We start from the raw sequence: 14,615 nt of genomic DNA on the forward strand, positions 1-14,615 counted from the left end.
ATTCTTTTTTTGAGAGAGAGAGAGGAGAGCAAGCACACAAGCAGGGGGAGTGGGAAAGAGAAAGAGAGAGAGAGCACAAGCTGGGGGAGTGGCAAGCAGAGACAGAGAGAGAAGCAGGCTCTCCGCTGAGCAGGGAGCCTAACATGGGGCTCAATCCCAGGACCCCAGGAACCTGAGCAGAGGCAGATGCTCAACCCACTGTGCCACTCAGGTGCCCCAGTTCTTATAATGTATCTTTTCTATGTTGCATTGAAAACAATATATTCAGAGTAGGTGTGTTCAGAGATGAGACAAAAGGCTAATTACACTCTCAGAAAAAAAAAAAAAAAAAGCTATTATATAATGGAGTCCCAAAGCTTAGGCATGAGTTTTTCTACTCTTATAGATTATCCTCTGTTGGAAGAAATCATGCCATACTTTTCTGTAAACAATACAGCACCCAACACCAACCCTTGCATAGAGTAGCTATGCAACAAATTATTGATTGAATTACAAAAGATGTTAATGATTGCATATTGTAATCATAATACACTCACTTATAATAAAAGTTTTACTAATTGGTCTATTAATTGCCATTACATACCCTAATTTATGGTAAATAGTGTTCATAAACCAGATCAATAATGACAGCTGTGACTCGCCTAAATACAACAGAGTCTTCTGAATCATCAAATTATGAAGTCTGTTTGTTATACTTTTAGTGTTCTGCTGTATTTTGCTTAGTCACAACTCTCTGAAAAGATGGCAACTTTTAATAAAGGTAATAACTCCAAATAAAATTCAGAATATAGCACAACACATATAGGAAAACAGCATTTAATATATCATGTAAGTAACATAAAACTAACATACAAACTATGCTTTAATTGTGAAAAAGAATATCAGTAAAATCTTTTGGGTTGATATATACTAGAAAGTATCATAACATGAAGCAAGGACTTTATAAAATAACACTCTTTAGAATGTTTTACTGTAGTGATTAAAAATGAAAGCTACAGGTCTTAAAAAATGGACCTTAGTAAGCAGTCTTTTGGTTTTTCCTTTCCACTACAGGTAGTTCTGATGAGTCATTCCATTCCTGACACTAGTTCCAAGTTTTTATGGAAATTAAATAGAAAGACCCTATGAAAAAGATAAACTCTCCAAACCAATTTAAGTGGATCCAATCTAGTACAGTCCAGTCCTCCACTCTGGGGATCTTTCAGCAGAGAATGGACCATGCTTTATTGGTAATGTTGCAGTTAATTTGTGCATCACGTGCATCATGCAGGAGGTGAATAGAAAACTTTTTTTTTCTTTTAACTCTGATTCTATAATTCTAAAAAACAAATCTTTCTCCTCTCTGGGGAGGGGGGTAAGCACATGGGAAAATGAAATCTTTAAATATGGATCTAAGATTTAAGTTATATACACAAGAAAGGGGTTTTGACACTAGTTCTGTCCTACAAGTAACAGGTCACATGATTAACTATTGTTAATGCCTTGCAAATGGTTACAAGTGTGCCAGGACATGCTGATGGTTGTAATATTTAAATCTAAATGTACATTTGAATGGTATAGGAATTGTTAACTCTAAACTTGCTTTGTTAACTGGTTTTATTTTGTGAGGAGTAAGAAAGGAATAAATGTATATATCCACACACATTTTTATATATGTAAAATACAATAACTGTCCCATGATCTTCCTGCAGAACTATACTAGTTTTTTGACTATTACTTTAGCTTGATTTATCATCAATGGAGTTTTTGTCTGTATGTGAATGTGAAATAGTTTTTTATTTGAATTTTGTTTTCCTTTTGCATAAGTTTTACTAACAGAAGGCATATGTGATTGTTAATTTTATTGAAATTACTATCTGAGATTAGGTATTCTTACATGGAAATAATAGATTTTTTTAATCTTTTTTAATCTATCATTTTATTAACTTATGTTAAAATTAGTCAAATTCTAATTCTTGATGAAATTCCATAAAGAATTAATATATTATTATTTAGGAAGGTCTTAAAGAGTAAATAATAATAGAAGATAATTTAATACAGTCAATACATTAAATGATCCGTCTGGTCTAAATGGCTCCAAAGGAAAATTTTTTTCAAATTACTTTTATTTCACATGAGTATATAGTCATAGTCTATAAAATTTTGAGAACTTCAAAATAATATTTCATTATTTCCTATATTGCTTATCTGAGCCCAATTTTTTACACCTTTTGATGCAATCTGCTTACAACATTCTTAATGCAAAGGACTATTCTCTTTTAAATAATTTTTTAAAGTAGTAAAAGCTTATTGTCCTATATATATTTGTATTTAAATACTAATTCACACACTCAACACCTATTTGTTGAATTAATTACTATTGGAAATAGCTTGGAACACAATGGTAAACAAAACAGAAAAAGCTCCCCTCCTAGTGCTTACACATTTAAGTGTATAAATACATACACAAATGAAGTTGCATAATAGGAATTAACATAGGCTACAGAAGAAGAGAAATGGGGTAATAAGGCTGAAGAATGCAGGTCTGGGTTGTAGGTCTGGGGCACAGGCTGAATGAAGCTTTTTTAAGGTTGATTATAATAATGAGACTGAGCTAAAGATGATGGACAAGTTTGTGCTATTAATAGCTAAAGCCAAAGTACCTCACCAAAACTGCAGGTTAACTTATTTTATCAACATGCGTAGAAAGTGTCACTGCAATGTTTGAGACCAATGGAACAAACAAAATAGTAAATACTGTATTATGATGATTACAGAATGCACTAAGTGGCATAGAAAAAGCACCAATCCATAAGATGATTAAATCAAAAGCATTTATACCATGCAGTTGTGACTGTTCAAACATTAGTAACTACACTATAAGGCACTGCATAAGTGTTCATGGATAGGACAGTTGCACCAACAGAAAAGTGTCAAGGCTTTATGTCAAAAGTTTGTCTAAATAGGGATGCCTGGGTGGGTCAGTGGTTGAGCATCCACCTTTGGCTCAGGCCATGATCCCTTTTGGCTCAGGCCTTGATCCTGGGATCAAGTCCCACATCGGGCTCCCTATGAGGAGCCTACTTCTCCCTCTGCCTATTTCTCTACCTCTCTCTGTGTCTCTCATGAATAAATAAATAAAATCTTTAAAAAAAAAAAGTTTGTCTAAACACCCTGAGTAATATGTCACTCCATTCCATTCACAGATCTACAGTCCATATTCAATCATGCTATTAAAATAAATCTAATAAAATCCAAGTTGCTAGAGTCTTGCTTGAATTCAATTTTATGGGAAAAAAACCTATTAGAGCACAACATCACTGTTACATTAAAAGTAATGTTATGAAAAAGTCTGTAGATTCAAAGCAAAAAATCCAACTTTATAAAATTATGGTTAAAAAAAGTGGACTCTTGGGACGCCCAGGTGGCTTAGCAGTTGAGCGTCTGCCCCTGGTTCAGGGTGTGATCCAAGTCCTGGGATGGAGTCCCACATCGGGCTCCCTACGAGGAGCCTGTTTCTCTCTCTAGGTCTCTGCTTCTCTCTCTCATGAACAAATAAAAATATTTTTTTAAAAAGTTGATATTTGGCAGTGCCACAATCTGAATGCTAAGCTAGTGGAAAGCAGGTATCATTCTCAAATGCTTGACATGAAAATGTATGCCTGGATTCAAAATCTATATTCATTATCAAAATTATCAAAAGATTTTTCAACATTACATTTATAAATGGAGGAGGGAAATATCTAAGATTTTTAAAATCTTCATGTACAATTTAGAGATTTTTTCAAATTCTGGTGAACAGAAGGAAAGTAGTTCCATTGATTAGAGAAAAACTGGTATATACTCTTTTGCCATTTGCTTCTGCTTGTTCATGTGAGCAAATTTCTCATTATGCTGAAGTACAAGCGCTGGAAATTCTTATTCAGGAATTACATCCAGCTATTTCAAGCATAAAATTATAGAATCTCAATATTTATAATATATTCCTCCTTGATTCTTGGCTTTTGTGTTCCTTATCACAATATATACTGTAGAAACATGTAATATATGTTTTCATTGAACTCCAATACGCTCCAGCTCCTTAACTTATCTTTGAGTGCCATGTGATTGCATTGTCCATGCGCAGTATGTCGTAGGAAAGATTTGGGACATATTGGCCTATCTTGTACACTAGACAGTTTCCCCATGTTGGAGATCTTAATGGCAGTAAGTAAAATGAAATATAGAAACGTCAGTAAATTGAGGGATGCTTTTATCACTAAACTCTAAAGTCTCACAAAGCTAGTAAAATCCTTTAAAATACACTATAATACCATCATCAGAACTCATCATAGATTTCCAAAATGTCTAGTTTTCACCCTCTGCAGAATATTTTGAAAATTTTGATTGATCTTCTTATACTGTAATTTATCTGATTCTTTCTAACGAAGTAACAATAAAAAACATTCATTAGTTCTTTTTATATATACTTTTTATAATTTACATAAATGGCAAGTTTAAAATTATTAATCCGTCTATTATCACTAATCTTCCATTCAGATACCATTAGGTGTAAGACACCAAGTATTTGGGAAAATGTCAAATCTGTATCTTAAAAGAGAATCAGCCAAAAAGCATTCAGGTACAAAATGAACATAAATTATTACAGAGCCCTCTACAAATAAGATCCCAATAAATTTAAATTGGATTTGCCTTAACATTTAACATACTCATTTAAAGACAGAATAAAAAGTCTTACAGAAATATGTAGTCTTGGCAACCAAAGGAAAGCAGAGGTCAGAAGCCTGGAGAACTGCTGAAGAAATCTAAGTGTTTTTTCTTTGTCTCCCAACATTATCATGAACAAAGAAGATACAAACCAGTCATGGCCAGCATAACTCCCCTGCAGGCAGACTGAACAGCACAGTTAAGGAACTTCTGCAATATTTTATCTTACAAGATGAAATATAAGAACTTCATTAATATTCACTTCCAGGATTGCTATCAGGAAAGAGATATTGATACCTAGTCCTCATTTTATCTTCAACCAATTTACAAGCTAATATGCTGTTTACTTACAGAAGTAATGGAGGCCAATGGCACTAGCAAATGCAGAAAAAACGATCTGCTTTGTGGCAACATTTATTCAAGTCATTAAAATAATAGTACCGACTCCTTCTCTGGTTTAGGTTATCTGCTAAATTACTAGCATAATCAAATATTTTAAAAATCCATACATCTTTAGAATTTGGTAATGCAAATGGTTTGTATATATTTTTTCCCCTTCAAGTCAAACCTATTTCTGAAAAATAATTAATTCAAGTAAAATAAATTGTATGTTCTGTTGTTATTCTAGATTTACTAACTCTAGAAAATTCTTATTCTAGATATCCTAAACCTATTTTTAAAATTCTTATATATATATCTGAAAATAAAGCCTAATAACTTTAATCACTTTTAGATTCAAGAAGACTGAATTTAGTAATTACTACCGAATTGAATAAAATTAATATTTAAAATACAGAATACTTTCAGGTGCATCATAATGAATCAGCAATATAGGTTAAAGTATTATTTAGTATAAATGTGTTAAGGTACCCTATCAAAGAATTATGAAAAATAAATAATGTTCTATTACTGTGAATCCACTCAAAAAGGATATGAAGAGAAGATTTTATGGGAGCTTGCTGCTGTTTCAGGAATCTCTCACAGTGCTTTAAAACCAAGGTAAGATCATTTTCTGCACTGTCTTTTAACAGGTTGAGGAACTTGCCATATCTACATTAAAAGCCCACGAAAACATATAAAATTGAAAAACATCAGGCCTGGCATTGCAAATTCACTTTTTAAAAGCCATCAAGCATAGTGCTCTTGAGATCCCAAGGTTTTTAAGTTTTCAAATTTCTACCTCTAGGATAACTATGCTATCCAGAACACTTATAGGGAAAGCTTAACACTCAATGTAAGTTCCTGATAGTTACATTTGGATTAGCAATAGTTACCTGGTAAATACTGACAACTTTAAGGAAAAATAAAACACTAATGAGAGAGCAAAACGTAGACACTATAGATGAGAAGAATATAATCATTTTTCCTGAACTTAATCTAAAACATGTAATGTTGACAAATTAGACTGAATGTTAAGTCTAGAAGCAATTTTAGATCTTTAGTCCGGAGGTTCTGAGAGGAGGCACTTCCCCTCCTGTGGCCACTTGAGAAATTCATGCGGGGTGTTTTTGATTGCATAGTGACTGGGTTTACTAATAGTAGGTGGTGTGTGATGGTCGGTCAGGAGGTTAGATGTGGGACAGTCCTGCACAACTACTTGCAAATGTCCTGCCTGTTATTTGCATGGATGAAGAAGCTATTTATAATTATCTGAAACCAATTCTGTTTTATATAAAATCATAGAATATTTTTTCTCTATTTTTTTTTTTTTATTATACACTGAAGGCAACTATGTGTAAATCAGGAAAAGACAGTACTTTTGTTGTTTGAAGCCTGAGACTCATTCACCATTTTGGAAAGTCACTTTGCCGGTGGCAAAACTCGAGCAGTATTTGTAGCATCAAAATACCACCAGTCTCTATTTGCAGCTGCCAAAGTCACAATGATTCTATGGGGTTGACAGTTATGTCATATATAGTAGTTGGGTACAAACATTTCATTACAAATCATTTTCCATTTATTTCTTACCAATAAGCCACTATATTGAATTTTAAAAATACGTGACTAATCTGCTCATGTTATCTACGGATTCCATTTCAGAATAGAAATTGGACATTACAAAATAAAAGGCAGATATAGGGTCACAAAACAATGAGATACATGCTTTATGTGATGATCCACCTGGTAAGAGCCAGAATTACTATCACACTTTTCATTATCATGCTATGAATTTATAAAAATAGTCTTTTTAAAAGCTTCCATATGCATATTTTTTATACTTGATTCTAAAGATTACCCACTGAAGTACCATGGAACTATTAAAATCCTCATTTAATAAGCAGGAGAGAGACTTACTCCTTAATTCCCAGTAGGCTGTTTAGCTTATTTCTTTTGAAAATTACAATTTGAGTACTAAAAATTCAAACTACTATAATTGGTTTATTCATTTTTAACTTCTGTGTCTATCCTTAAGGTACTTTTGTACTCATCACCATAACTTGACAATTAAAATCTATCATATTTTATAAAATGGCATGATTGTGCTACTAATGTGCTGAATTTTACAATGCATTTTTTGGGAAAAAACCTGTAGTCATAGAGACTTAAACATACTGTAATTAGCCTCTGAAATGATAATGAACCATAACTGATTTACCAGCAGCGGTAATATAATCATATGCCAATATCCCCAAAACAAAGTTATTATTTTCTGAATGATAAATTCTGCATTTAAAGTACACAAAATAGTTGGTTGTTAAATACCATTAAGCACATATCAGGTAGATGAAACAAATTCTAGAAATGCGCAAGGGAGAGATTTCCCTATAATATACCTGACAGTCATTTTAATGCCAAGCTGCTGCACAGATGAAAGACTTTCGTTCTTCACATTTGCATCAGTAGCTACAAACAATAGAAAACTGAGTTATAAAAATGTATAAAAGTCTGCATAATAATCACATTTTAATTGAAAATTGATGAAAGTCATATTTTTACATATTTTAATGTGAATTTTGAAAACTGATGAATTTGTTCTTTTAAGAGCTGTCAGTTATATTTTCAAAGAAATTAACAGGAAACTTTTTACAAATAACTTTTCTCCTATAACAATCATTTAAAAGCATATTAAATACAAAACAACTAATTGTAGTTTTAAAGCAATCTATTTTTACTCAGCCCATATCACAACACAAAAGCTGTTAACCCAAGAACAATCTAGAATATTGTACTTTCATCAGGCAATGCATATATTTTTAATTACAAATATGTCTAAGTATGGCTATTTACTTCTTAAAGATTTTTTTAAGATTTTGTTTATTTGAGAGAGAGGGAAAGTGAGAGAGAGAGCAGGTCCTGGGGGAGAGGCAGAGATAAGGGAGAAGGAAAGGCTGGGGTTCAATGTGGGGCTCCATCTTGGGACTCCGGGATCTTGACCTGAGCCAAAGACATATGCTTAAATGACTGAGCCACCCAGGCACCCTCCTCTTAAAGGTTTAAAAATGAGTGTCAAAAAGGGATAATCAATATACTACTTAAAATATATAACAGTATATGAGGGTAGAGTGAACAACGTTTTTCCAGCAGGTGGATTTTCTTTATGAAGTAGGAATCATGATCTGCCAAAAGTGAGAAGGCTGTATTGTACAGAGGACGATAGGAGAGGCTGAAAATTCGGATTAGTTCTGGAGAAGACTGGATGACCAAACTAACGGTGAATGCTCAAAAACATCACTAGTTGGCACTGAGGGTTCTAGTTGAAATTTTCATTTTTTGGCTAAAGAAACTGTAGCATGCATGTGCATGCATACATAAACATGCACACACTATTAAGGGAATTGTCCAAAATTACATAATTACCTAGTGGTAAAGAGGACTAAAAGGTAGATTTCTCACACTCCTATCAGTTTTTTTTTTCTTTTTTCCTTCCATTACACACTGATGCATCTCATTCTATCAGTATAATCTAATTAACTTGTGGACTCATTCATTTCTGTTAATACATCCTTTCTGATAAAGTAAGTGTGGAGCACCATGCTAGAAGCTATAGGGGATAGAAGATAAATAATACATCATGCCCTAAAGGAACTTTCCCTGTAGTGTCAGAGATAAAATTCATATATAGATAACTCCGCTAAGGATGTTTTAAAGGACTAAGTAGAACAAGAATGGTACAGATAGAGTGCTATGTGAATTAAGAAAGAGAGAGATTACGAAGAACTGGCACTTAAACTGAACCTTAAAATATGGTTAGACTTGAGATCTACAGATATAAGGAAGAACACAAATTAAACATCACTGTTATCAAACATCTACTCATTGGGTCAGCAACAATCCATCATTTAGCACTCTTCGAAGTAAGTTACCCTGTTTCTCCCAGTTTGCCCAGCTCTTGCATGGTTTTAGCTCTGAAAGTCTCATGCCCTAAGAAGCCCCCATAACCCCAGGCAAACCAGACTGGTCTTTTACCCACCTCGAATGGTAATTTTCTTTAAAAATAAGTTAATTAAAATAAAATAAACTTAACTGCTCAGTTCACTTCTTGACAAGCTATATCTGAGTTTTACTTATTCAGATCAGAACACAAACTTAGCATTATTGTTGCACTTGACCTATAATGAGCAGTTATTTTTTATATATCTTAGAATTCCTATTTGTAGACTCTAACTTTACTAATAGATATACATTCTAGATGCACAGATTGCTAAAGAGAGTTTTATATATATGGCTCATTTATATGAGTCATTATTTTTCTCCTAGGGAAAAAAAAAAAGAGTTTCTATTACTTTCTACCAAAAACATATATGTCACAAATTATTCTCACACTCAGAAATGGCCAATTTTTAAAACTATTAATCATAATTCATATGCTCACCATAATTTCAAGTTTTTAGTCTTATCAACAGCATTTTTAAAAATCAGCCATAATTTAAACAGCTTTTCCAATGTCCACTATAACACAATCAGATTAAATTCATTTGGTAGCAACCAGGAGGTTCTTAATGTGTCAGTACCTGAATATACTCCTGATGATCCTATATTTTATTATTAATTGCAATTCAGTTTCCCAAGCTCAAATAACATAAAACTTTAGTGCTGTAGTATTGGTGACACTGGCTGATTTTGCAAAATTTAGGGAGTTTCAATAAAGTAAATATTTTGGCCTTATATATATTTTTATAGCCACAAAACAGATCTATCTCCTATCAACTATCCTAAAAGTGTATTATAAGATTGATTTTTTTAAATTAGTAAGATTATTTTATTGAGGTAAACTTTATAGTCAAAGAAATATAAAGATCTTAAAAGTACAGTTCAATTAATTTTGACAAATGCATACAAGCTGTATAACTTACACTCCTCTAAGATAAAGAATATTTTCAGCTCCTAGAAGTTCCCTCATGCTCCCTTCTAGCCAATTCCTAAACCATCCACCGATCTAATCTCTTTCACTACTGGTTTAGCTTTACCTGGAATAGAATATAAATGGAATCACACAGCATGTACCCTTTTGTGTTTTTTTTTTCCACTTAATACAATGTTTTGAGATTCATTTCATATTGTAGCATGTGTTGACAGTTTTTTTATTATAAGTAGTATTCCATTACATAAATATGTTGAAATTTATTTTTCTGGGACATTTGTATTTATTTTTTCAGATTTTGAATTTATGAATAAAGAGCTCTGAACATTCTTGTGCAAATATCAAAGATGAGCTATCACCTCACATCTCAGAATGGCTAAAACCAAAAAGATAAGAAATAACAAGTGTTAGTGAAAATGTAAAGAAAAGGACAACTTGTACACTGTTGGTGGGAATATAAATTGGTACTTTTACTGTGAAAAACAGTATGGAGTTCCTAAAAAATTAAAAAATAGAAATGTCATGTGATCCACTAATTCCACTATTGGGTATCCACCCAAAAGAAAATGAAAACACTAATTCAAAAAGATACACACATCCCTATGTTTACTGCAGCATTATTTACAGTAGCCAAGATAAGGAAGCAATCTAAGTGTCCATTGATAGATGAGTGGATAAGGAAGATGTGGTATATTTATGTGCACATGTGTGTGCACACACAAGTTATTACTCAGCCATAAAAAAAGATGTGATCATGCCACTTGTAACAACATGTATGGACCTAGAAGGTATTATGGTAAGTGAAATAAGTCAGACTGAGAAAGACAAATACCATATGGTTTCACTCCTATAGGGAAAAAAAAAAAGAACAAACAAATAACAGAATCAGACCCATAAATACAGAGAACAAACTGATGGTTGCCACAGGAGAGTGAGTGGAGGGTTAGGCAAAATGGGTGAAGGGTTTCAGTTATGGATTGCATAAGGATTGCATAAGTAATGGGGATAAAAGCTACAGTATAAGGAATATAGTCACTGATATTATAATAGCAATGCATGGGAAGAGATGGCAGCTACACTTGTAGTGAACACAGCATAATGTGTAAACTTACCGAATCATTATGTTGTATATTATGAAATTAATGCAACATTGCTTCTCAACTATACTCAAAAACAAAACAAAACAAAAAATAGTAAAGTCCTTCAGGCTGAAGAGAAATAGACCAGATGAACACACACACACACACACACACACACACACAACTGACACATATACAGAGATACTCGAAATTGTAAATACAAAATAATTTTCTCGTTTCTTTACTTAAAACTAATTGACTCACAGGAAAAATAAAGTGTAAAAGTAAAATGCATAGAAAGATTAGCACATAGGAAGGACAAATGGAAATAAACTTTGTAAGGTTCTTATGTGAAAGACATGGTATTAATTCACAGTAGATAAAAATATCAAAATCATAGATAAAATTTTAAAATATCAGTAATCATGTAAATAGTCTAAAAACAACAATCAATGGCAGAACTTTTCAGACTGAATTAAAAACAGAATGCAAGATGCAACTATATGCTATGTATCTTTAAATGCCCTTTAAACTGAAAGATGGGATGGGCAGCCCAGGTGGCTCAGTGGTTTAGCGCTGCCTTCAGCCCAGGGCCTGATCCTGGAGACCCAGGACCGAGTCCCACATCAGGCTCCCTGCATGGAGCCTGCTTCTCCCTCTGCCTGTATCTCTGCCTCTCCTTTTTTTGTCTCTCGTGAATAAATAAATAAAATATTTTTAAAAATAAAATAAGGATGGGAAAACATATTATACCAACACTAATCATAAGAGAACTGAATGTCTATATTATTATCAGACAAAATATACTCTAGGTCAAGGAGTATTAGAGATAAAAGACTTTTTTAAATGATAACATGGTCAATTCATCAAGAAGAAAAAGCAATACTACATATATATTTACCAAATTGGAAAACTTTACAATACATGAACAAAAACTAAGAATTAAAGGGAAAAGTCAATAAACATAAAATAATAAAGGGAGAGAGCTCAACACAACTACTCTATCAGCATTTGGGAGAGAGCTCAACACTACTACTCTATCAGCATTTGGTACCAAAAGGAGACAAAAAAAAAGAAATTTTCTAGAAAATCTGAACAGCATGACCAACTAAATTGCCCTTATTGGTTATTTATAGAACACTACAACCATCGACTCTAATAAATATGTCCTTTTTACTTGTCAATGGAACATTTACTAAAACAGAACATTTATTAGGCCATACAAAGTTTCAAAAAAATTTAAGAAATTAAATTATATGCAGAATATTCCATAAACACAATAGAATTAAAATAAAAACGAGTAACAAAAAGATTTCTGGAAAATCTCCAAATTCTTGAAAGTTAAGAAACACACTGCAAATTAGTCAAGGTCAAAGAAGAACTAGCAAGCTAAATTAGAAAATATTTTCAATGGAATGATTACTAAGACATTTCTTTTTTTTTAATTTTATTTTATTTATTCATAGACACAGAGAGCGAGAGGCAGAGACACAGACAAAAGAAGAAGCAGGCTCCGCATAGGGAGCCCAATGTGGGACTTGATCCCGGGTCTCCAGGATCACACCCCAGGCTGCAGGCGGCGCCAAACCGCTGTGCCACTGGGGCTGCCTACTAAGACATTTCTAAACATGCACTGGGAGGCAACTCAAGCATTGCTTACGGGAAACTTTATAGCTCCATATATTTTATTAGAAAAGAATAAAGGTTTAAGTCAATGATCTAAACTTCCATCACAGAAGCTACAGAAAGAAGAGGAATTTAAACCTAAAGTCAACAGAAAGAAGAAATAAAATGTAACAGAAACCAATAAAATAAAAAATAAAGAAGAAAGAGGATATCAGTAAAACCAAATGTTAGTTCTTTGAAAAGATCAATAATATTAACAAATCTCTACTTGGCGTATAAAGAAAAAAGAGAAAGAGAAAACACAAATTATCAATAATAAGAATAAAAGAGGAAATATCACCATAGATCGATCCTACAGACCCAAGAAGAAACAGAAAATCTAAAGATTCTTACATTTATTAATGAAATTCAATTAGTATTTTAAAAAGCATAACATGAAGAATACTCAGACGAACATGTTATCACCAGTGGATTCTATCAAATACGTAAAATAATAATAATCTTCCACATTTATAAGCACGGTATAACCATGATCCCCAAACAATTCAAAAACATTAAAAGCAAACTAGTGACCAATATTGTACCCGAATATAAAAGAAAAAATATTTTTAAAATATTAGCCATTCAAATTCAGTAATGTAAAAGGATAACATACCATGATTAAGAAGAATTCACCAGAGAAATGCAAAGTTGAATTATCATTCAAAAATCAATGTAAAACTTTTCCCCTAAGAGTAAGAACAAGCAAATTGTATATTCCTTCTTATACACTCAATTAGGTCTAGACAAACTATACAAAGCAATTTTGTGATAAAAGAAAGCTTTTCAATCAATTGTGCTGGAACAACTAGCTATCAGGCAAAAAATATGTAAACCCTTACCTCACACCATACACAAACAATAACTCAAAATCGATTATAGACCTGCAGGTAAGAGATAAACTACAAAGCATAAAAGACTGTCTTTAATGCCTTGATGGAAGCAAAGATTGTCAGAGCAGAACCCTGAAAGTACGGACTGTAAAAGGAAAAAAAAAAACTGACAAATTGGACTTCATCAAAATTGATCTTCTATTCATCAGAAGACACTATTAGGAAAATGACTAGACAAGCTACATAATGGAAGAAAATATTTGCAGTATAAATTGGACAAGACATTGTATCCATAATCTATAACCATTATCTATACCTTAAAATATAAAAAGTTATGAAACCCTTATGGAAATGATGGGGGTGAGTGAGAAGCAAAATATCTGAATAGACATCTCAAAAGAAGTGTTCAACATCACCTGTCATTAGGAAAATGCAAATTAAAAAACATGGAGATAGTACTGCACATCCACTGAAATGGCTAAAATTAAAGACTGAAAATACTGAGTGTTGGTAAGACTAAGGAGCAACTGGAACTGTCATACATTGTTGGTGAGAGTGTAAAATGGCACAACTATTTTGGAAAATGGTTTGGCAATTCTTCATAAAGTTAAACATACTTCTACTCTCTAATCCATGAATTACACTTCTCTGTATTAATATAAAAATTGATTTTTATAACCTATCAGCAGAACAATTTTAACTTAGACTAGATGCTAACACTTAGAATTCTAGTCCCTATAAAACTGGATTTTTAAACATGAGAAATATTTATCTTCATTAATATATAAATCTGTGTGCATGTAATACTAATATTTCTCTTTTGGAATGTATAATACAGCTAAATATCTTAACAGTAGGAGGAATGTGCAGTGGGCAAAGGGTGCTAATGATGAACATTCCTGATGACATTGTATGCTATAGATCAGGGTGGCTTCTAGGAGAAGATGCTGACCTCTGTATGTGAAGAATGGAATAGTTAAGATCAAGGTGAGAGGAGATGCCCAAAAGGACTATGACATTCAATGTTATACGATTCATGTTCTAGGTTCT

General features: G+C 32.7%; 1 protein-coding gene across 2 annotated transcripts in view; it reads right to left on the reverse strand.

Annotated features, from left to right (window-relative positions):
- Positions 1 to 14,615, reverse strand: part of TBC1D32 (TBC1 domain family member 32) — a 209,355-nt gene that overhangs the window by 23,885 nt on the left and 170,855 nt on the right. Inside the window, exons 29-31 of one of the 2 annotated variants that reach the window (XM_055310422.1) lie at positions 7,461 to 7,530; positions 5,621 to 5,736; positions 4,718 to 4,872 (exon numbers count right to left, since the gene is read on the reverse strand). In XM_055310422.1, coding sequence (XP_055166397.1) covers positions 4,718 to 4,872; positions 5,621 to 5,736; positions 7,461 to 7,530 — 341 coding nt within the window. The remainder of the gene's footprint in view (positions 1 to 4,717; positions 4,873 to 5,620; positions 5,737 to 7,460; positions 7,531 to 14,615) is intronic. The other variant, XR_008662516.1, reaches the window with a different exon arrangement.

The sequence above is a fragment of the Nyctereutes procyonoides genome, unplaced genomic scaffold (assembly GCF_905146905.1).
Source record: "Nyctereutes procyonoides isolate TBG_1078 unplaced genomic scaffold, NYPRO_anot_genome, whole genome shotgun sequence".
Taxonomy (NCBI): Eukaryota; Metazoa; Chordata; class Mammalia; order Carnivora; family Canidae; genus Nyctereutes; species Nyctereutes procyonoides.